The 24795-nt window shown below is 35.2% G+C and overlaps 1 protein-coding gene, 1 long non-coding RNA gene and 1 pseudogene across 3 annotated transcripts; 1 reads left to right on the top strand and 2 right to left on the bottom strand.

The window, feature by feature from the left end:
* Nucleotides 1–195: 195 nt before the first annotated feature.
* Nucleotides 196–8833, bottom strand: LOC138334956 (uncharacterized). 2 transcript variants are annotated; one of them, XR_011210211.1, is made up of 4 exons: nt 8636–8833; nt 5137–5266; nt 1194–1348; nt 196–867 (listed from the first exon to the last, which is right to left on the bottom strand). It is a non-coding gene; the product is annotated as an uncharacterized lncRNA (long non-coding RNA). The 2 variants fall into 2 exon arrangements; XR_011210212.1 differs by lacking the exon at nt 8636–8833 and adding an exon at nt 8407–8559.
* On the top strand, nt 8450–14797 carry LOC138334953 (uncharacterized; annotated as a pseudogene).
* Nucleotides 14798–14838: 41 nt separating this feature from the next.
* On the bottom strand, nt 14839–23113 carry LOC138334955 (cysteine and tyrosine-rich protein 1-like). Its single transcript, XM_069283831.1, has 4 exons — nt 22937–23113; nt 18541–18670; nt 16047–16201; nt 14839–15696 (listed from the first exon to the last, which is right to left on the bottom strand). The coding sequence occupies exons 1-4, from the start codon at nt 22989–22991 to the stop codon at nt 15515–15517; spliced, it is 522 nt and encodes a 173-aa protein (XP_069139932.1). The 5' UTR covers nt 22992–23113; the 3' UTR covers nt 14839–15514.
* Between the last annotated feature and the right edge of the window lie 1682 nt (nt 23114–24795).

Raw genomic sequence — 24795 nt, 5'->3', positions numbered from 1 at the left:
GAGAAACACAGAAAGATTATTTGATTATTTACAGAGTTTTAATTTTATAAAGACCATATAAAATCTAAGTATAATAGTTTAAACAGAAAAAAATCATTGATTGAAATGTACATTTACTTTGATCATGCATTGCATATTTACAGATAAATTATAGATAAATAACAATCCAAATAGCAAAAACAAATCATTGGTCAACGTGTGAAGACCTATCGCCTCATTGTTAAATCACAAATAATAAAATATCATATCATGCAAGAGTGAAAGACAGATTCATAATAACAACTTAATGAAGCAATATTTTAAAGTTTTATGAGGTCAAGGTTTATACCTGTATGAAATACCGAACACGAGACAAAACAATAGAGTTCATCAATGTATGAATTCCATCTGTGACACCTGGAAATAGCAAAGTGCACATCATCGTGCATGCGATCGTTTCGCTCTGTAAATGTTTACAGTTCATTTTATTATGATTTCTACCAATGATCGTTCTACAAACTTATCTATTCTGGTGATAGATCACTACGTCATTGGTATGCGTGAAATACGCCATCACTACGTCACTGATATGCGTGCATTACGTCATAAGAAAGGGGGAGAAATAATTCAATTTTTCTAACGCGTTGGTATAAAAGGTCAAATGTTTTCACAAGAAAAAACTTCGCAATGAAAAGACTCCAAATCAGATGGTCTAATACTTTGGGGGAGGAGGCGGTAGGTAGGCTGGATTGCCTCCGGGTGGTGGAGGGGGAGGGTACTGTTGTGGAGGGGGGTAGGCCATTCCCAGCTAATGGTATGGGGGAGGTTGTCCGTATGGCTGCATCATTGGCTGTGGTTGCGGAGGTAGTTGAGGCTGTGAAACAGTAGCTGGAATAAAAAATAATGTATGTTATCACAAAACTTTGTAATCATAAATGCGTCCTTATTTTCTTTAACAAGACTATTACGTCATAATCTCTTAGCAAAACCCATTATACATAATGTATACTGTACTAGCACATTTATATGTGTGAATGACATTATGTGTTTTCATTCTAGATTTATCGTTTTAGCTCTATAAACTTAAATCTGGTTGCCGTTTATTTGGTTATTCCAGTCCTTAGCCTTTATATGAACTTGCATTAAGGCTAAACTCTTCGTATTTTTCAAACTTGAGTATATAGTCACTCCTCCTTTTGTTACTTCCGACTTACTGACAGTAGTAGTTCTGTTTTGATTTGCTACCCCGACTCCAGTTCGCCGCCTGGTTATGAACTTGGCTTTACAGCAGATGACGACAACGACGGCGACGACAGCTATGACGATGATTCCTCCAATTACTGGCCCGGCTATAGTTCCATCATTAGCACTGGAGATAGAGAACCACAACCGATATGGATAATTGTTGTATTTAAATAATCTTTCAATGATACATATTCAGACGCTGGGTATAAGACGTTACAATAAATATGAATTAACATTAATTTGTTATAAAACCCTTACATAATTTGTACAACTATAATAAGGCAGGATTACCAACTGTTACGGTTTGGTGGAAGACCCGCGATTTATAGTGTATTTTCTCCCGCACGCAACGTGAGACAAATTCTCGTGATATTTGATAGCTTTACCTTGCCTTCTCACTCCCAGACACTTGTAATACACATAACCCCTGCTCGATTCGTCAAGAGCGGGCGCCCGCCGGCGACCCGGCGAGGCGGCTAAGTCACTCGATTCAAAGAAAAAATGCGCCGGTTGCGCGATCGGCGTACGCCGGGTAAGCCGGTTTTGAATCACCGGCTAATTCTGGCGCAAGATGGCGGAATAAATGTTAGATATTTGTTGACGAAACTCTCGTTAAGCAAAACTCATTCCGTTCAGACATAAATTCTCCAAACATCATGATTTTCTTGTTGTATTCATTCACGGTCAGGAATTGAAACCTCTTTTGATACACACAGGTATGTAGATATACATTTATGAAGCGAATACATCGAAATGTGCAGTGATGTATAGACTTAGATATATATATATATAGCCCAGGTTTTGCTCTATACATGTTTTTTCTCTATATAGTGTAATACGTACGGTATCATGGATTTTATAGAACCAAATGCTTGTGCATGTACATTCTAGCCTGATTATAATAAAATTTGTAAATTTAATTTATAAAATTTCAAGGACTTCTCTTGGACTGTGTAACAATAACAATAAAAACAGATTTTTAAGGTTTATTCTGAGATTTTACAATTTCGAAAACAACACATTTTAAAGTTCTAATGAATCGTTTTCGTCAAACACATGTAATTCAGAGTGTAACATAAGAAAATAGATTTATATGTGTGTAGTATTATACCTACATGTACATTGTAAATACACAATTCAGAAAGAATGTTCAAATTGAGAATATGATTGTACGGGCATTGTTAATTCCTATGTCAAGTCATGAGAAAAAAAATTCTACTGGTGACATGTAGTAAGAAATAAATTAATAAAATAGTAAAGTTACAACAATGCCACACCAAGGTATCAATTTAAACCCAGTTTATTAATGCTAGGTTTACACTATGTTCCCGGCGGCCACGGCAGCCCCGTTTCGGGCCACCGTGGACAAAACGTGGTGACCGCGAGACAACTTGAGACAACGCAGAAGGACGTGATAGACAAACGTGAGCGGTCGTGATTACCGTGGATGCCGTGCCAGATTTTTAAACTGTCAAAAAATTTGCCACGGCAGTCACGGTACAGATGGTAAACGCCACAGGACGTCATAAAACGGGATTGACGTATCAAAACGTAACAATGCGTGCGAGGCCGTAACAAAACTTCCAGACGGTCCGTGGTGGAACGGGCAGCAAGCACGTTTCCCGAATCTAACGGTGATTTCAAGTTTTGTGACGTTCTGTTGCGTTTTTTCCACGTTTTATCACGGTTGATGCAGATTGGCTGCACGTTTTGTGCCGTTTTGTCAAGGTTTGTCAAGGTTTTGACGGCAAGCTAAGGTGGATGATAACCGTTTCGATACGTTCTGTCAAGGCACATCACGGCTTGTAGCGATTGAAAGCCCGACGTGATACGGCGTGTTACGTCTTATTACGGTTTTACGTTGCAACCAATATCTGATGAAGTATCATTGCCTGGCCTGGTACATATTTGCTACTTCATGGATTATTTGTTATTATTAAACAGAAATAGTCATTATCAAACACATTAAAACCATCAAATTATACAAAAGCTATTATTGCAAAAGACAGATTAAGTGATTAACCATTACAGAAAAAAAATGGCGTAAAAACACTTGGCTATAATATTTATATATTCATACCAAATATAATTTGTAATTAAAATGTGTTTGAAATGACATTTTCGGCGATAAATATTGTTTCATTTGCTTCAAAAAAATCCCGGTATCAGACTTTCATCCCTAGTAAGCCTTGGCGGACCGTGAGAAACGTATCAGAGCTTGATCAAAACGTGTAAAACGTAGCAGACCTCATCAGATCGTAACAGGCCTAGTGAGAACGTAGTGGTATCCTTGATAGACCGTGCTAAAGCCGTAGTGTACCTTTAACCTCCCGGAACAGCACTTTCCCGTATATCTACGGTCCATGACGTAATCCGTAAAAGACCGTGGCAAAACTTCACAAGACCTAGCTCAACTTGAATACAGAGACAAAAATAGACAAAATTCCACGGCGCACCACGTTTCGGGCAAACGGGGCTACCGTGATCGCCGGGAACATAGTGTAAACCTAGCATAAGATAACTCATGCTTTACTAATCGGTGCTTCAGCGATCTGTTGAATTTTAGTAAGAAAAAATAATGATTGGCGTGTGGCCCATTGCAACAATGCATGGAGCGACAGTGTTTGGAGCGACAAAAATGCCAGGTGTCGATATCACGCGACTGTGCGTTAAAACAATCATGTCGCTCTGTCGCATTAGCGAGAAAATAAGATTTGTCGCATCGACAGTGTATTTTTGTAACGTTGCAGTGTCACTCCGCGCATTATCTCACTATTGCTTCGCGTATTGTCTTGTGATGTGTAATTAAATTCCAAGCTGTTATGCAAGAAAATTATCTCATATGTATGTAATTCTACAATACAAATTACAATGCACCATACATTATATCAAATGTGCATTATAACAGGAACGCGCGGAGCGATTTTGTAAGGAACGACAATGCGACATGGCCGAAATAGGTCACCATATATGTTTTCTATTTCATAAGAAACTTCAACACAAGAGATTAATGCAGTATGATGCAATTTCTTATATTTGTTCTTTTGGAATAAATCAGCATACACGTGTATATTATACAGAGTAGCATGCACGATGAAGAAAAAATGAGAATGGAGGGGTTGTTCATTTTCCAAAAGGCGAAACAACATATGACATTATCCAGTCACGGTATCTTACTCTAATGATTTATGAATTCTAAAAGTTCTTGGCCCGGAATCGAAAAATACGAATATTTGAAAGCTATTTTTTTATTGGCAACATCGCTTTTTTCCAAATACACATTATGTTATTAACTCTACCATTACTATCTGAAGAACAATCACTCATTTATTATGAAACAGAGACAACCACGCACATGCGTCGACTATTTAATCGCTTTTAATTTGTCTAATATAAAAGTTGTAAACGTATACGTAGAAGTATTTTTCTTACTCGTGCTAAGGGTAAGTTTAGCGTAAATAATGTTTACCATAACATGATATTAACCAAATTAGAATATCATGTTATCTATTAGATCAACTTAAATTCAGTCTTTGATTATGTTTGATGCAAAAAGCAAAATGTTCCTAAAGCTCTGAAGAAATGTCCGCCATGATGGAATACGCCGGTTATACTTGTTTTGCCAGATCGACCGGTCGTCGCCCGGTCACATTTCAGAACGAATCGAGCAGGGGTATAGAAGCATTATTTGACTCGTCACAGTAAAGATTCATGTCACAATTGTATTAAGTGCAGTGGTACTCATACCGTCATCCGTCACAGTAAAGAATACCAAGTTGCCACTATAACACGTAAATGCACAGTATACAAACCTTTCACAGTAGTATCGAATGTAGTAATATCAACATCATCCGTAATAACAGCATTATAAAATAAAGTTACCACTAAAATATGTAAGTGTACAGTATATACCTGTCACAACAGTATTTACTATAGTAATAGCCACAACATCACCCGTCACAGTAGTACGACCGGTAATAGTAACTGCTGTAGTACGAGTAGTAGTAGGAGTAACCATTGTAACATATACTGGACTTGGTAACTGAAAGTAAAATATTTCACATTACAATCTTTTATTTATTTATTTTTAGCGTAAATAGTAAAAGGGCTGGTGTTCCAGTTAGATTTCAAATATATAAAGTACTTTACATACATGTAACTGTATGAAAAAGAATAATATTTTAAATGATAATAATACAATTGTTACTTCGCCATTTCAATTCATTTTATCCTGCAACCAGCATTGATGTCGGAAAACACCTACCATATATATTTTTGTTGTATTTGGCACTGACGGAAATCAGCTGTATTTTAGAATTTCAGCACGTGTGCCGATTCGAATGACGTCGAATGACGAGGCGAAATATTGCTTAAAAGAGGGACATATTTGCAACAACGTTGGTATATTTTAGCTAATATATGTATATTTATTTTATAAATGTTGCAGGATAAAAAGTATACATGGTTAGCGTCTTAAAATATAAGCTGTATTGTTGGCTCCGGTCACAGAAAAATAGTAGCTCTTGTCTTTCTTACCCTCGCCAAAATACACTGTTTTAAGACACTGGTCATGTATGATATATTTGTGAATTGGATTAGCATACAGTATATTCTTTATAAAAAGACATCACTAGTACTCTTCGTTTGGGTTATTTATTAGCATATTTAATCGTGTTTTATGAACAACTCGTAAAATGAAAAGCAAATCATTTTCAATTGAATATATTAAATTTAAAAGACCACCTGTGGAAGAATTATCAAGCCATCCCTTTCTGATATTTTTTATAATGTCGATGGAAATGATCTGAAAACTTTGAATACATATTTCGTATGTAAAAGTTTTAAACATTCGATAAAGTGACGTAGATCGTCTGATCTAAAAATAGAATAACAATTCAGGCTCCACTGATAGCCGAATGATAAAAAAATAGAATAATATTGAGGCTCCATTGATAGCCGAATGAACACCTTATACTTCTTCCTTGTACCAGAGATCACAATCATGACTTTTAAACGCTTTGGCGAAATCAGGAAGTTGGATAATTTTTCTGTGGAATTTTACCTACTACTCTAAATCATCAGAAAGAAAGGTATTTACAAATGTATTGAAATGGAATACATTCAATATACATCGACAGTAATATACCGAAAGTCTTGGTGTATAGTGATTGAGCTAGATTTTATATTCGTCTTATTATAATCTTTCTAGTGAGATTAATAATGGGCAGTTTTATTCACCTTAAGGTGTTTCACTGTTTCTATTGTAACCATAAATAATGGCCTTATCGTACTAAAAGGATGGATTGACAATGATAGCTGGAACACGATCTAGTTTTAAGGTGTTTTATATTACCATAATCTTATACTTTTTTCAGTTGCCATGGCGGACAACCCAGAATCGGGACCCAGTTCGGATATCCCTTTCTCACCAAAAAGACAAGCCAGCCACCGAAGTCACTATTGTCTAATTATATTTATTTTAAGAAAACACTTATATTGAGAGCCTGAATACCGAGATGATTGTCTCATATTCCACTTTGATAATACGTACACTTAATTTCATTATTTTTTTTTTATCTATTTACTATTTATTTATTCATTCATTTATTCGTTTATATTTTATTTATCCATTTTTCAAATCACAAATGGCTTGTGATAATAAAGTAAATCAAGTAAAGAGAATCACACAGAACTTGAGCTTTGGTTTATTTAACTAACATCTCGTGACCATGTCTCGTTTTGTGAAATGGTTTAGCGTATAAAAAATAAACTGAACTATCGGAGTTAACTCCCTTTGTTATAATGCTACGGCTTAGAATTGATTTTTTTTTTTCAAAATGTGAAAGTGTCGTATTGGTACATTAAAGACAAAAACATTTGTTTATCATTATAACAGGAGCAATATAGAAAAAATCTCCTGAAATATATATTTAAAGTGAATAATAAGGTTTCGATATTCTATATTTTATGTTACAACTAACCAGGCCTTACGGGTAGATATCTATTGTGACTTCATGTGTGTGCGAACGTTCTGTCGTACATTTCACCAATCTCTTCTCAGTTCCTTTGCTGACAATCACTCCAAGGATTCATTGCGGTCCCCACAATAGCAAAAAGTATTAGACCATAATGAAATCTGAGAGATATTGACATTTCAGAGGGAACGACGTGAGTTTCGCTCACAAAATAATGACGTCATACATGATCCTTACCCACAAAGGAGGTAACTCTGTTATAGGCAAATGTAAGTATCAGTCGGAGTTTGATTCTTACAAATACACATTTTGTATGTCTCCAAAAAGTAAACACTTTCAAGTTTACATACTCCAATATAGCTTGGCATCTTTTGAAATGGCTTGCAAAAGTTAGAACTTCTTGACTTGTTTCACAACATCTCATATAAAATGAACACTCATTTAACATTCTCTTTTTTAACGTTTTCGTTTTCATACATTTATCACTGTTAATGCGCCTGCAAATTATAACATCCCAATGGGGTTTTTTTTCAAAAATAAAATCATTAAAATTTTTTCCATTCAAATGAGAAGGATCCTCACTTTATCCTACCTTTTCTCGACAAAATGGTAAATTTTTGAGAGACAGAAAGATTGTTTGATCATTAACAAAGCTTTATATATATATATATCAATATATATATCAACAAAAGTTACCAACATTCTGAGAATCCAATAATCAAATAAATAAATTGTTCATTTTTCGATCAATATTCATTCCTAATCAGAGAAATGATACGGGAGTAGAAATAATGCAAGAAAAATCCCGCTATTAGAAAAGCGGTTATGGACAAAAATAGGGTGAACACCCTTACATACTATTGAACTATCATGTTCTTGTGTTCAAATTCATGTCTTCAGATACTATGTATTGATATATAAACTGTATGCATTCCAAATATTATCGCGGTTTGTTAGTATCACAAGTTTTAAAGGGACTTGTTTTCAGTCAAGTATGCATGTACAGCGTATGAGTCACATTGTGTAACTACCTACACTTCAAGGTCATTTACAATATCGTCGTAACATTTTGCATTATTGCTTTATATAAATAATCGCGAACCTGTTTCTTTGTTTAGTCCTTGCCTTTTAAATTTGATGGCACTTACGAAAAGACAAAAGAAAGACATGAGAATATTTCGACAGAATTAAGCTGTAAATAACCTACCTATATATGATGTCACTGTGTAAACAGACATAAGTATATCTTCCTTGTTGGTGCCGCCATGATTACTAACACCTACCTGTATCTGTGGAACATTCTACTTATTATATTGATAGGTAAGTAAAGGAAATAACGTGTCTTATATTATTAGTTAAACAGTTTGTTAGTGACCTATGCATTATGTACTGAGTATGGAAACCAAAACGACTCATAGCTAAAAAACAATTTTCACCTTATTGAAGACTAGAATGCGTTGTCATGGTCCATTTCTGTTAAATAATCCTAAATAAGTGTTGCCGATTTCGGTTTGCTTTGTAAGCGGTCATCAGCGCTATCATTCAAACATTTTGTCTCCATCTCTTTGAGTGCCGTCGTCGCGAAGCGTTACTTGACCGCCATTTTGTTGTTAATGACGTTAGGGGCAAAGAACGATAATTCTATTATCCAAACCTGATACGATTTCTACTAACCTGATACGACTATATCACGTGACGTCATTTTAACCAATAGGGATTCTTGTCTGAGGCGGGATAACACAGTAAGTCTCAACATCCTAGGTATAGTAATTTGATCATCAGATTTATTATACCTAATCGATATGTGAATAGGATGTTAAACGTTTGAATTGTCCAATCATTAGTCTGTTAATCTTCTTCATTTTCCTAAATCTATGAGATGTAATAGACATGTTGATAGTTGGGATACGTTGACGGACAACGGTGATGTCATAATGGTCAAATTAATTTCTAAATAAATATTAAAAAAGCAGGTAAAATATCAGTTCTTAGCTTTCTTTCTGTTTCAGGTCAGAGTTCCTGTTATGAGCGATGTATCGGGTTGTTTCTATCAAACTTACTTTAACAGCTACTATGGACGTTATTCCATAGACGTCAACAATCGTCATCAGTATTATAATTATTTCACTGGTTACTATTCTGCGAAGTACTGCCCAGATAGCTGTTGTACAATAACTGAAGGATATACGTACAATACTTATTCATATACCGTATCTTACTCGTTTAAAACCTGTTGCTATAGTTACGTACCTGAAACACCTTCCTACAAACCATCAGATAAAACGGAATCTAGGTGGGTATAACAGATATTATTTTATGACTGGTGTTTTTGCTGTATTTTGATTGGCCGAAACGTTTCTCAGAAGTATTCATCAACTGCGATATCAACCCCGAAATCGGCGGCGAAAAGCACGCGAGGTTACTGGACTCAGTCCAGATACCTCTCGCGAGTCCAGTAACCTGTGTCAAAAATAGATCGAGGGAAACTCCCTTTAGATGTGACGTCATAATCACTTTTGACGTCGAGCCGTACCTAAATATAGCGTAACGAGAGTTTCCTTACTCAATAACGTCTGGTTTATCTATCAGCAACATATTTGGCGTAAGGCAGCAAGTTTACTGCGAACAACGGTGATCAACTGCAAACTTCAATTTATGGAAAACGTTCAAGAATGCCAGACGGGCAGTTGATGCAGCGATAAAATATTCCGGTTTTACTAGTCTAAAACATTAGCAAGAAGCATTTGGATATTTTCCATATACTACATGTAATAGATAAACTACTTTCGTACAAGGAACATTATTTTGCAAATATTACCTTGTTTATTGTACTTAAGTCTTTTTGAAGAACCGGGACAATATCTTATAGATGTCATATAATAAAACAGTTAACGACCTTTTTTCAGGTGGATACGGTGAGCTATCAACACTCGAAAATGATATAACCCTCGGTCTCCGGTCTCGGGATATATCACTCACTCGGGTTGATAACTCACCGTATCCACCTGAAAATAGGTCGATAATTGTATAATATACTTAATAACAATATTTTTTATATTTATAAATGTATCTATAGGACCTTAAATGGGTGTTCATTTCATACACTCAGCCACTGTCCAAAACAATTATAACGACCCTTTATTGTATTTGTTATGACGTCATAATGTTTTTTCTGTCCTACACAACCAATGAAAACTGCTATTATATGTTACACTAATGGTTTAAGCAAAAATATCACTTGGTCGATAACAGTGGATATCAGGCGGATTATGTGATAAATGCACATTGATGTTACATTCTTCGTATATGTACATTTTGTATTCGGAAAGACATGTCCTATAATGACTTGTGTTGAAATGCTGCCTATTGACTCAACAGTTGTTATTGGGCTAATTATGGTGGATGATATGTGCCATTTCGTTCTGGCGCTGCGAAAAGACGATGCTTAGCGGGCCGAAAAGACGATGATAATCGCTTTTGTGAGGCGAAATCAGCCAATATACTAAGTAGTTTATTATTTTCTTTTATATCAAATCGATATAATAACACATAACCATGTGAAGATATGCTAAACCGCCAATCCATACCACTCCCTTGTAGTGTTAAACATAGAGTCGTTTTAAAAAAACCATGTATTTTTAGTTTGTGTTTGTTTTTTAAACGGTTACTGTTTAAACTGGTTAATAGTCGAAGACGTGTTCAATGTCAATCGTGTATAGAGCGAAAATTCAAGCATTGGAATTATAAGACAGAAATAGAGACTATTCAATACACCCAGTCATCGGACACGTATATTTAAAGATGTATGGTCTGTGACTTGTATTTTTGGCATAGAAAAAGTATTTAGAGTGTTCTACATATTTTTCTCCGCCTCTCTAAGTTTTAAATTTTCGATATTTACCGACTTTTGTAAAGTTCGTATTCGCAAAGTTATTAAATAATTAAATTAAAATATTGATTTTTAACGTGTACACGTTTAAAATAGCTCGGAAATATCCAAACTGTTCCGATCTATTCAGATGTGTACGTGTATTGCCGATATTGACCACGTGATATGGCTCGGGAGGTTCCGATCTACATGTAAACGGGTATCGCCGATGTCGGTCAGGTGATGTAACTCGATTTTCCGATATTACCCGAAAGTTTCAAACATTGCGTTGACTGTGGCGGTTCTTTCAAAACGTGTGATATTTTATACAACATTTACCGCTATGTCAATAGTATTTCGGTGCTTTCATGGATCTGAACCATCACATATAAGCATCCATATTCACACATTGTATGTTTTATGAGAGTTTGTGATGGTGAAAATTACAAGAAATACTTTAAGTAGATGTAAGCTATGGTAAGGTAACTGGTTATTTTATCTTTTTTTCTGACAGAAAGGGACTAATTATAGGATGTGCTATAGGAGGGACTATGTTTACTGTGCTGGCCATATGTTCACTAGTGGTGGCCAGAGTCATGTGGGTAGAAAGGAAAAGAATCGAACCAACATCTACACCTGACGTGTCTAACCCAAATAAGGACAGTTTCGGTATGAATTTCCCCATAATATTGCACTGCAAATATTAAAATATATGTTTCATTATTCAGAAAATCGCGAGTGGATATATGATAAGGACATATACAAGATAAAAAAAATAAACTTTGATAAGAATACCAGCTTATGTAAAATATGAAAATTTTTATTATAATATAACTATTTTTTTCTTTGTTTTCATACTCAATCTGACTTTCTGATCAGTTTTCTTGTATTATCTTGTTTTAAGTATGGCGCAAAAACCCAATGATATCTTGACGTCAAAATAGAGATATTGACGTTTTATTGTATTTTATCATGTGATCTAATAATTAACTATAAGCATATGTACCACAATGGTCTAATTTCATCGGAATATGAAAAATTATTGTTTGGAAATTGTGTGAACCGCGTAACAAAAATTTGGAAGAAAAAACATTTTCTGATACTCCTTCGAAATTAAGATAAATTTCTATTTAAAATGCTCCACCGCTGACAAATGGTATTTTTTCACTATCAAAATCAGAAGCAGACGATTAAGTATTTTTCTTCAGTTACAAAAGTTACTTACTTTACACCATGACCACCACTGAAAAGTTTGAGCTTCTTATTTTACTTCAAGTTAAAAATATGAAAAATAATTAATTGCACCCCAAAAAAATTCCGTGACACTATATCCTATATGGAATGAAGTACTGATTGCGCATGCACCAAAGGCGAAATAAATTATTTTATATATTTTTTGTGTTAATTAGGCATATATATAAACGATTAGACACCAATTAATGTTCAAATGACGAATTCATTTTTGCTCTGTCAGCGGTGGAGCATCTTTAACGCTTAAATAATTTTAATGAGCATGCATATATCTCAATTACGGGATTTGTCAATTGCTTTTATCCTCCTGTATGTGGCGAGTAGTAGCATATTCATATCTAGGAAGTCTGTCTAAAAATGTGATACACTGTAAGCCTGCATAATTTCATACAAACATTTTAGAAATGAACATGAATGAATTCAAAATCAGGTATCATAAGATCAAATCGTTCCTTTTGTGTTTACCAACCTCACTCAAAATCTTCTAACGCGTCAACGACGTGCACACATTTGGTAGGTACGTGTACATGGTTAATTAAAAAAATAGTAAAATATTGTAGTTGTAGTCGTTATAGCAGATACTCATATTGCACTAAATTTCAATAGATGGCCTAATAATACACAATAACTTAAGTTATATTGCATACTTTTTTCAGTTGTCATGGCGGACAACCCCGAATCGGGACCTAGTTCAAATACCCCTTCCTCAACAACGACAGAAAAGCCAGCCACCGAAGTAACTATTGTATAATATAACATAAAAAATAAGACAACAGCACTGACAGCCTGACTAGCGAGAAGATTTCTCTATTCCAATTTTATAGAACTTTTTTTTATTTATTTATGACTTATTGATTTATAACTTTTTTTTTTGTATTAACTATTATTTTTTTTACATGTAATTTTTATCTATTTCTCAAAGCATCAATGACTTGTGATAAGTAACCATTGTATCTATTAAAGACAATCACAAAGAACCCGAGGTGTGGCTTATATTACTAACATCTTGTGATCATGTCTCGATTTTTGAAATGGTTTAGCAGACTGACCTAACGGAGTTTATGGTCTTTGTTAAAATTCCGTATGGCAGGTCTTTACAATGTAAGTTTTTAAAACTGTGTAAGAACCGTATGGGTATATTATAGATCAGCCATCAGTATCATTGCAACAGGATCAATAGAGGAAAAATTATAGTGAATAACGCTATGATAATCATAATAACAACAGTACATATATTAGGTTTCGGTATTCTCTATTTGCACGATACAGAGTTATCTGCCCTTGCAGGTAGTTATTGATTATGACGTAATATGTATGCGAAAGTAAATATTTAAGCAATGTCTCCCAGGGTTCATTTTGGCCCTACACAAATCGGAGGACCGCAATGAACTATGGGAGAGATTAACATTTCAGAGGAAACTACGTGAATGTTGCTCACAAAATAATGACGTCACAAAGAATACCTACCCATAAAGGAGGTAGCTTTGCATAATACAAAGACGGGATTGAACTTATTGAATGTGAAAGTAGCTGTCGTCTGCCGGAGTTGGTTCTTTAAAGTTTGTATAGACCCCATTCAGCTGACATCTTACATATTTCGAATCAGTCAACCATTTCAGGTTTGTATACCCCAATGTAGCTGACATTTTGCATATCTCGAATTAGTGAACACTTTCAAGTTCCAATATATATGAAATTTCGCATATCTCGAAAAAGTGAACACTTTCAAAATTACATACTTCGATATAGCTGAAGTTTTGCATGTCTTGAAATTGCTTGCCAAAATAACAACTTCTTAGACTTTGTTTTAATACGGATCATGCACGGCATAGGAAGAGCGAAGCTCTACTTGTTTATTTTATTTTCTATTTCATGTAGAAGACATACTTTAGAAATAAAAGGACGCACTTTAAACTATAGAAGTATATGATGTAATAATTGTCTAGCATAAACTCATAGAAATGAGCTCAAAGATTCGGATTTCTCTGTGTCCATTCAAGGCCTGGACTGCCGCGTATGCGAATCCTATGATTTTGCGCCATTTGTTGGCGTTATGTGAGTCATGATTCCTTGTGCTCATCTTCGTCTTGGTGGATATTTTGACTGCTTTCTTTAGCTTTTAATTTTCAAAGTGTTATTATTATTATTTAAAAAACAATAAAAAGCGTTTAATTACTCCTGTTATGCATTTGCATTAGTTAAATATATAATTACTGGAGAGAGCAGTACCGGAGAATTTTGAAGATTGTGTTTTTTCTTATATTTTCGTGTATCTGTTACCTTAGAAGTGCTTCGCATTTCGTGCCCTTCGTGCGCCCTTATAAAAAACTCATATGAAATGAACACTCGTTTAATATCCTTTTAGTTAACTTTTTCGTTTGCATACATTTATAACTGATTTATGACTTCAAATTATACCATCCCAGTTTGTAAAATCTCAGATTCCTTCAAATGAGAAGGGTGTTCAATTTTTCCTAGCTTTTCCCGAATCAAATGGTAAAATATTGAGAAACACAGAAAGATTATTTGATTATTTACACAGTTTTAATCTTATAAAGACAATATAAAATCAAAGTATGATAGTATAAACAGAAAAAAATAATTGATTGAAATGTACGTTTACTTTGATCATGCATTGCATATTTACAGATAAATTATAGATAAATAAAAATCCGAATAGCAAAAACAAATAATTGGTCAACTTGTGAAGACCTGTCGCCTCATTGTTAAATCACAAATAATAAAATATCATATTATGCAAGAGTGAAAGACAGATTCATCATAACAACTTAATGAAGCACTATTTTAAAGTTTTATGGAGTCAAGGTTTATATCCGTATGAAATACCGAACACGAGACAAAACAATAGAGTTCATCAATGTATGAATTCCATCTGTGACACCTGGAAACAGCAAAGTGTACATCATCGTGCATGTGATCGTTTCGCTCTGTAAAATTTTACAGTACATTGTATTATGATTTCTACCAATGATCGTTCTACAGAATTTATATGTTCTGTTGATAGATCACTACGTCATTGATATGCGTGAATTACGTCATCACTACGTCACTGATATGCGTGCATTACGTCATAAGAAGGGGAAGAAATAATGTAATTTTTCAACGCGTTGGTATAAAAGGTCAAAGGTTTCCACAAGAAAAATCATCGCAACGAAAGGACTCCAAATCAGATGGCCTAGTACTTTGGGGGAGGAGGCGGTGGGTAGGCTGGATTGCCTCCGGGTGGTGGAGGGGGAGGGTACTGTTGTGGAGGGGGGTAGGCCATTCCCGGCTGCTGGTATGGTGGCGGGGGAGGTTGTCCGTATGGCTGCATCATTGGCTGTGGTTGCGGAGGTGGCGGAGGCTGTGAAACAGTAGCTGGAATAAAAAATAGTGTATGTTATCACAAAACTTTGTAATCATAGATGCGTCCTTATTTTCTTTAACAAGACTATTACGTCATAATCTCTTAGCAAAACCCATTATATACTGTACTAGCACATTTATATAATTTTTATGTGAATGACAGTATGTGTTTTCATTCTAGATTCATCACTTTAGCTCTATAAACCTAGATCTTGTTGCCGTTTATTTGGTTTTTCCAGTCATGAGCCTTTATATAAACTTGCATTAAGGCTAGACTCTTTACGTGGTTATATAAGAGAGCAATCTTCGTATTTTCAAACTTGAGTATATAGTCACTCCTCCTTTTGTTACTTCCGACTTACTGACAGTAGTAGCTGTGTTTTGATTTGCTATCACGACTCCAGTTCGCCGCCTGGTTGTGAACTTGGCTTTACAGCAGATGACGACAACGACGGCGACGACAGCTATGACGATGATTCCTCCAATCACTGCCCCGGCTATAGTTCCAACACTAGTACTGGAGACAGAGAACCACAACCGACATGGATAATTGTTGTTTTTAAATAATCTTTCAATGATACATATTCAGACGCTGGGTGTAAGACGTTACAATAAGTATGAATTAACATTAATTTGCAATATTTACAGTCAGTGGTGAATTGATAGTATAAACCCCGTTGATTTCAACCAAAGGCTACTCAACTTTATTTCTCGATAGATTGAGTATGTCACGCGCAATTTGGAGCCGCGCGGATGAATTTATGGTGGTCCAAATCAGAAACTTTTGGTGTTTTCAGTACCGAACGTACGTTCGATGAACATGTAAGCTTACATGTATCAAAATAGGTTTGAACAAATATACATGTACGTGTGTAAATACAAATGTAGAAAAGTTACATTGTTTATGTTACTACCGTACCTCTTTGAGCAATGCTTCCGTGCGTATGATAAATAAACAATGTTGTACAATGTACAGTTTTGCACATTCCGATGACGTCACAATGTTTACATGTTGTGTGTCGGTGAGTCTGTGTTGTTCGCTACAACATGTAGCCTAGATCTACATCCTATTTGTATTTTTAACATCTTTGGTTGTACGCGAATGGATAAGATATGTAAGGACATCATCAGTCTTTGAGTTGGATAAGTTTAACCAAAACGACCTAGCACGACAATGCATTTTTGTTCATCTCGGGGGACAGACAAGTCCTGTACGTTATCTACTGTGAATCGGCGAGAGTAGGCCTTACAATGTACGTTTGGGTGTTTCGAAATATCAATGAAACGGAATCCTACAATTGTAGCTTTACAATACTTGTAATAGATATCTCTAATATTTATTGAAGTGTTTGAAACAACAATATAAATATAAGCTAACATTTTGAGAGCGGTAAACGTTTACAGTAGTGGGCCTACCTGTGTTTGTACATGTTCCTCGAAACGACGTCCGATACATTTGAATCTCCAAAATCCGGAAATAATGACATGGAACTATGTAAACATCCGTATTTTCAAGAAATTTCAAACGTGAACTGATTAAGTAGAACTCAAGTGATCACAAAATTGAAGAAACTCTCTGTTTGTCACACTTCCTTGACACAGGCGGTTTGAATCGGACGCCGCGTCACAACTACGTTAAATATCCTGCCACGTTATGAATTGTGTAAGCGTGTGTAATCATACGAAGCAAAAGATTAAAACCAAACTGCTTTGCATCATGGTGTTTTTAACAACAGGTAAATAAAACGATTTATAGGCCATACCGGGAAAACCCCAGATATATGCTTCATCAGACGGAACTCATTTTATTTGTATGTTCATTGATAAATTGGCGGGAATTTCCGCCACTTCGAGTGGCTGTTCCAAATGCCTGTCGGAACCAAACGATATAATTCAATTTTAGTCTTATAAATGCCACAAACACTATTAAGGGTAAATTTTGAGCTATGAAAATAATAGTTAAGACTGTAAATATAAGGATTAAAGTCTCTTTCTGGTGGTTCTATCGAAGGATAAAGTTGAGTAGGGTATCGATATTTGGAATGGACCGCGAAGCGGTCCATTCCAAATATCGATACCCTACTCAACTTTATCCTTCGATAGAACCACCAGAAAGAGACTTTAATCCTTAAATAAAACCAATATATAATTTGTATCACTATAATTTGGCAGGATTACCAACTGTTACGGTTTGGCGGAAGACCCGCGATTTATAGTGTCCCTTCTCCCGCACGCAACGTAAGACAAATTCTCGTGATATTTGATAGCTTTACCTTGCCTTCTCACTCCCAGACACTTGTAATACATATAGAAGCATTATTTGACAAGTCAAATTCACAGTAAAGATTCATGTCACATATGGATTAAGTGCAGTGGTACTCATACCGTCATCCGTCACAGTAAAGAATATAAAGTTGCTATTAAAATACGTAAATACACAGTATACAAACCTGTCACAGTAGTATCGAATGTAGTAATATTAACATCATCCGTAATAACAGCATTATAAAATAAGGTTACCACTAAGATATGTAAATGTACAGTATATACCTGTCACAGCAGTATCGACTGTAGTAATACCCACAACATCCGTAATAACAGTACTATAAAATAAGGTTACCACTAAAATATGTAAATATACAGTATACAAACCAGTCACAGCAGTTTCGACTGTAGTAATACCCGCAACATCCATCATAACAGTTTTATAAAATAAGGTTACCACTAAAATATGTAAATATAAAGTATACATACCTGTCATAGCTGTACCGACTGTAGTAATACCCACAACGTCCGTCATAACAGTTTTATAAAATAAGGTTACCACTTAAATATGTAAATGTACAGTATACAAACCTGTCACAGCAGTATCTACTGTAGTAATAGCCACAACATCCCCCGTCACAGTAGTACGACCGGTAGTAGTAACTGCTGTAGTAAGAGTAGTAGTAGGAGTAACCATAGTAACATATACTGGACTTGGAAACTGAAAGTTAAATATTTACAATATTTTATTTATTCATTTTTAGCGTAAATAGAAAAAGAGCTGGTGTTCCAGTTAGATTTCAAATATATAAAGTACCTGTACTTTACATACGCGTAACTGTATGGAAAATAATAATATTTTAAATGATAATAATACATCTGTTATTTCGCCATTTCAATTCATTTTATCCTGTAACCAGCATTGATGTCGGAAAACACCTACCACATATATTTTTGTTGTATTTGGCACTGACGGAAATCAGCTGTATTTTAGAATTTCAGCACGTGTGCCGATTCGAATGACCTCGAATGACGAGGCGAATTATTGATTGAAAGGGGGACATATTTGCAACAACGTTGGTATATTTTAGCTAAAATATTGTATACATGGTCAGTGTCATTAAATGTAAGCTGTATTGTTGGCTCCGGTCACAAAAAAAAGTAGCTCTATCTTTCTTACCCTTGCCAAAATACAGCTTACGTTTTAATACACGGGTCATGTATGATCTATTCATGAATTGGATTAGCATACAGTATATTCTTTATAGAAAGATATCACTTGTTCTCTTTGTTTGGGTTATTTATTAGCATATTTAATCGTGTTTTATGAACAACTCGTAAAACGAAAAGCAAATCATTTTCAAATGAATACATTAAATTTTAAAATATCAATTGTGAAAGAATTATCTAGTCGTCCCTTTCTGATGTTTTTATAATGTCGATGGAAATGATCTGAAAACTTTGAATACATATTTCGTAAAGAAACATGTAAAAGTAATAAACATTCGATAAAGTGACGTAGATCGTCTGATCTAAAAATAGAATAGCATTGAGGCTCCATTGATACATGTAGCCGAATGAACACCTATACTTCTTCCTTGTGCCAGAGATCACAATCATGACTTTTAAACGCTTTGGCGAAATCAGGAAGTTGGATAATTTTTCTGTGGAATTTTACCTACTACTCTAAATCATCAGAAAGAAAGGTATTTACAAATGTATTGAAATGGAATACATTCAATATACATCGACAGTAATATACCGAAAGTCTTGGTGTATAGTGATTGACCTAGAATTGATATTCGTCTTATTATAATATTTCTAGTGAGATTAATAATGGGCAGTTTTATTCACCTTAAGGTGTTTCACTGTGTCTATTGTAACCATAAGTAATGCCCTTATCGTACTAAAAGGGTGGATTGACAATGGTAGCTGGAACACTATCTACTTTTAAGGTGTTTTATATTACCAGATTTAGATTCAGTACCGTATACAAACCATTAGCGTACGTCAAAATTGTCTCTAGTGGACATCGAACTCGTGAGCTAGAGTGTACTGATTTGTTTAAAACACATACCGCGAATATACCGCAGTCTCCCAAAACATACAGTCGTATCCACACACCCAACAGAATTCATACAGAGTATGATGGCCTTAAATGACCCTAACTGTTAATGGGACTTTGAACTTAATAAACTAACCAATCGTATGTTCCTATCGCACAACAACTGATTATCCATTCTTCTAGATTAATAGATTTATATTATGGCGATGTGAGAAATTAAGTTTAATGTTTAAGAAAAACGAGTCGTTATATTTTACTTATATCTTTCGACTTATCAAACGAGCATAATTAGTAACTTAAGATAGAATTCCATAGAATCTCGTAGAAAAACACCATCGTTTCAGAATTGCCATAATCATAGCGTAAATATCGAATTGTATATATATCACAATACAATAAACAAGAGATCCCAGAGGGATCTTGGCGCCCACCAAAGAATGATTTATGTCTGACAATGGAAAGAGGATCTTTTCCCTGCTTTTCAAACTTTTTCAAACACACTACATATAAAATTTGAGACAGATCGCTATAGTACTTTCTAAGAAAAAGTGGTAACAAACTTCAACAATGAAATCTAAGATGGCGGCTGGTTGGCCATCTTTTTTACCGATCAGTCCCAAAAAGCATTATGGAGCAGTCCTTAAAGGTACTATGCACAACTAGGGTACAAGGGGAAACTATGCTTGGAATTTGAGAAAGATCCCTTCAGTACTTTCTGAGAAATAGCGATAACAAACTTTAACTATCAAAATCCAAGATGGCCGTCGGTAGGTCATCTTGTTCACCGATCGGTCCCAAAATGCAATATGCACAACTAGGGTTCTAGGGGAACCTACATATGAAATTTGAGAAAGATCCCTTCAGTACTTTTTGAGAAATAGCGGTAACAAACTTTAACTATCAAAATCCAAGATGGCCGCCTGTCGGCCATTTTGTTCACCGATCGGTCCCAAAATGCAACATACACAACTAGGGCCCTAGGGAACCTATATATGAAATTTGAGAAAGATCTCTTCAGTACTTTTTGAGAAATAGCGGTAACAAACTTAAACTATCAAAATCCAAGATGGCCGCCTGTCGGCCATCTTGTTGACTGATCGGTCCCAAAATGCAACATACACAACTAGGGCCCTAGGGAACCTATATATGAAATTTGAGAAAGATCTCTTCAGTACTTTTTGAGAAATAGCGGTAACAAACTTAAACTATCAAAATCCAAGATGGCCGCCTGTCGGCCATCTTGTTGACTGATCGGTCCCAAAATGCAATATGCACAACTAGGGTCCTAGGTGAACCTACATATGAAATTTGAGAAAGATCCCTTCAGTTCTTTTTGAGAAATAGCGTTAACAAACTTTTAACTATCAAAATCCAAGATGGCCGCCTGTCGGCCATCTTCTTGACTGATTGGTCCCAAAATGCAATATGCACAACTAGGGTCCTGGGGGAACCTGTATATGAAATTTGAGAAAGATCCCTTCAGCACTTTTTGAGAAATAGCGGTAACAACCTTTAACTATCAAAATCCAAGATGGCCGCCTGTCGGCCATCTTGTTGACCGATTGGTCCCGAAATGCAATATGCACTACTAGGGTCCTAGGGGAACCTACATATGAAATTTGAGAAAGATCCCTTCTGCATTTTTTGAGAAATAGCGGTAACAAACTTTAACTATCAAAATCCAAGATGGCCGCCTGTCGGCCATCTTGTTGACCGATCAGTCGCAAAATGCAATATGCACAACTAGGGTCCTAGGGGAACCAACATATGAAATTTGAGAAAGATCCCTTCAGTACTTTCTGAGAAATAGCGGTAACAAGAATTGTTAACGGACGGACGGACGGACGGACGGACGGACGGACGGACGGACGGACGGACGGACGGACGGACGACGGACCACGGACGAAAGGCGATTTGAATAGCCCACCATCTGATGATGGTGGGCTAAAAATAAAATGGCTGTAACATTGGCGAATTATACACTATATATACATAACACACGCAATACCTGACATGTAGTATTGGGTCCTCAATCCAAAAATAATTTACTGTAAACAGCGTATTTCTGCCATGTTTCTATCAAACCGTACAATATTTTCTAGTGTTTAGCAATAACTTAACAAATTCTACTCCTTACATGCATGTTTTATGTGACGTGCTCTTTGAAAACACAGAATATCTATTAACACTGGTTAGAAAACTAACCGACTCAGTTGATAAATATTTATGCTGATTTAATTCAGTTATAATGTACTTCCTCCTCGAGCATAAAGGATGTCTGTTCTTGCTCTGTTCTTCAAATTTTTGTATTAAATCTCCATAACATAGATCTATTCAAATTAATCCTTATTATTCAATTTACTAAAGATGATCTCTTCAATATTGAAAATTCATTTTGGAACTCTTTCGTCTATTAAATCATTACGCCGTTATCTCAGCCAATAGCCAATCCAAAGCGACGTTACAAACGGCGACGCCATTTTTTTCCTTCAAAAATTAGCAAAATATAACCAAAATTAGATATCATGATCTTATCATTATAACTGTTTACGTGAATTTGATGAGGTTTATTTCAATTTCATTAGTGTTTTCTTTCAACAACAAAAATATATGTTAGTAAATGTACTATATTACTAAGATATTTCTCTTTAATAATATCCTTACATAAACTGATTTATTACAACCGATCAGTCCTTTAAACTACTCGTTATGAATCATATAATGTCACAAAGTTAACCTTAAAATGAAAATGGCCGCAATTTATAATTTCTTAATTTCTAAAAAAACGATGTAGCCATACATCATTCACACAAATGACACATTGATATTGATATAACATAAACTTTCGGCTTGATGGTTTCTCAATTTAACTATCGATCATGATTCAATGATAGTAACTTTCAGAAAGTTTAATACACTTACGTGAAATAAGTTGAAACAGTGTGGTGACCAATAGCCACACCGACTGGGACGCCATTTTGATTGTTGATTAAATGACCAGGCAACAGTTGTCAGATACTCCGCACAGAACTAGCCTAAATCTCTTTAGTAAATACACGTCATTTGGCCTCTACTCTCACAATGGCAAGTCGTTGAAAAGAGCTGTATAGGTATATACAATGTGTGTGTGAAGGGGATTTAGAACTTAATCACACACTATATTTAAAAAGCCCGACGATGTGGTATGTATGTGCATATGGCATGTGGGTGATAATCTGTAATATATTATTCACAGTTTATATTTTTTCGACACTGTATATTAATGAATATTAATCGGTTGCGAAATTACAATAGGTTCACGCGTGATACAATTTGCTGTCATATTATAATCAAGAGCTGGATCATGTTAGAACAAGATATGGATATGAGTTTTGAAGAAAAAAAAATAATTCAATAATAATGAACTCATTAAGGATAAAAAATGATTTTTTGTGCACGTTATTGTTTGCCTATATAAAGTAATCGAACCCGCATCCCAGAGGTGGAGTGTTTGTGGTAATATGTCGGAACATTTAACCACTCGGCCGCCGCGGCCCCTCTTCCGAATATACATGTAGTTGGATTTTTGTATATAACCACTGGCTGTTACAGACAGATGGGCAGTTGACACGGATGGGCAGTTCCATTGTCTCCACTATCTTTATTGTAGTAGCTTTGTAACAGTTACCGGAACGTTTCGATATTTATTGTTTTTCGCATCATTTGGCATATCATTTCTGAGTTTCGTATAACCAACTACATGTAGTTTTTTTTTTTGTAAATTGAGAAATTAAGTTGTTGTATTTGTAGTATTTAGTATATCTCTGTTTCAAAACGTTTTCTAATTGTGCAGCTTTAGTTTGCATGGTAAACATATAAAATATGCATAAATAAAGCGAATTCCAAAATTTAATATTTTTTTGCCGTTTTTGTTATCTAATAAACAATAGAAAGAATATGTAGACAGTCTGATACATCTTTATAAGAAAGTATAAAATTTGTTCAAGGAAGTGCTCTATGGTTTCTGGATGAGAAACTAAATACCAAAAAATATATTTATTGTGTTCCCTCACAATAACATTGTGAGGCCACACAATACTATTGTGAGGGAACACAATCTTATTGTGAGGCCACACAATAATTATTGTGAGGCCACACAATAATTATTGTGAGGGAACACAATCTTATTGTGAGGCCACACAATATTATTGTGAGGGAACACAATCTTATTGTGAGGCCACACAATAATCATTGTGAGGGAGCACAATGATTACTGTGAGGGAACACAATATTATTGTGAGGGTTCCCTCACAATTATATTGTGTTTCCTCACAATAATTATTGTGTGGCCTCACAATAAGATTGTGAGGTAACACAATAGTATTGTGTGGCCTCACAATGTTATTGTGAGGCCACACAATCTTATTGTGAGGGAACACAATCTTATTGTGAGGCCACAAAATGTTATTGTGAGGCCACACAATAATTATTGTGAGGGAACACAATCTTATTGTGAGGCCACACAATATTATTGTGAGGGAACACAATCTTATTGTGAGGCCACACAATAATCATTGTGAGGGAGCACAATGATTACTGTGAGGGAACACAATATTATTGTGAGGGTTCCCTCACAATTATATTGTGTTTCCTCACAATAATTATTGTGTGGCATCACAATAAGATTGTGAGGTAACACAATAGTATTGTGTGGCCTCACAATGTTATTGTGAGGGAACACAATAAATATATTTTTTAGTGTGGCGCCAGACGGCTTCCGTACTATGGTTTCTGGATGAGAA

The sequence above is a fragment of the Argopecten irradians genome, chromosome 11 (genome assembly GCF_041381155.1).
Source record: "Argopecten irradians isolate NY chromosome 11, Ai_NY, whole genome shotgun sequence".
NCBI classification, from domain to species: domain Eukaryota; kingdom Metazoa; phylum Mollusca; class Bivalvia; order Pectinida; family Pectinidae; genus Argopecten; species Argopecten irradians.
The sequence above is the reverse complement of the archived record's forward strand: the minus strand, read 5'-3'. Positions and strand labels throughout refer to the sequence as shown.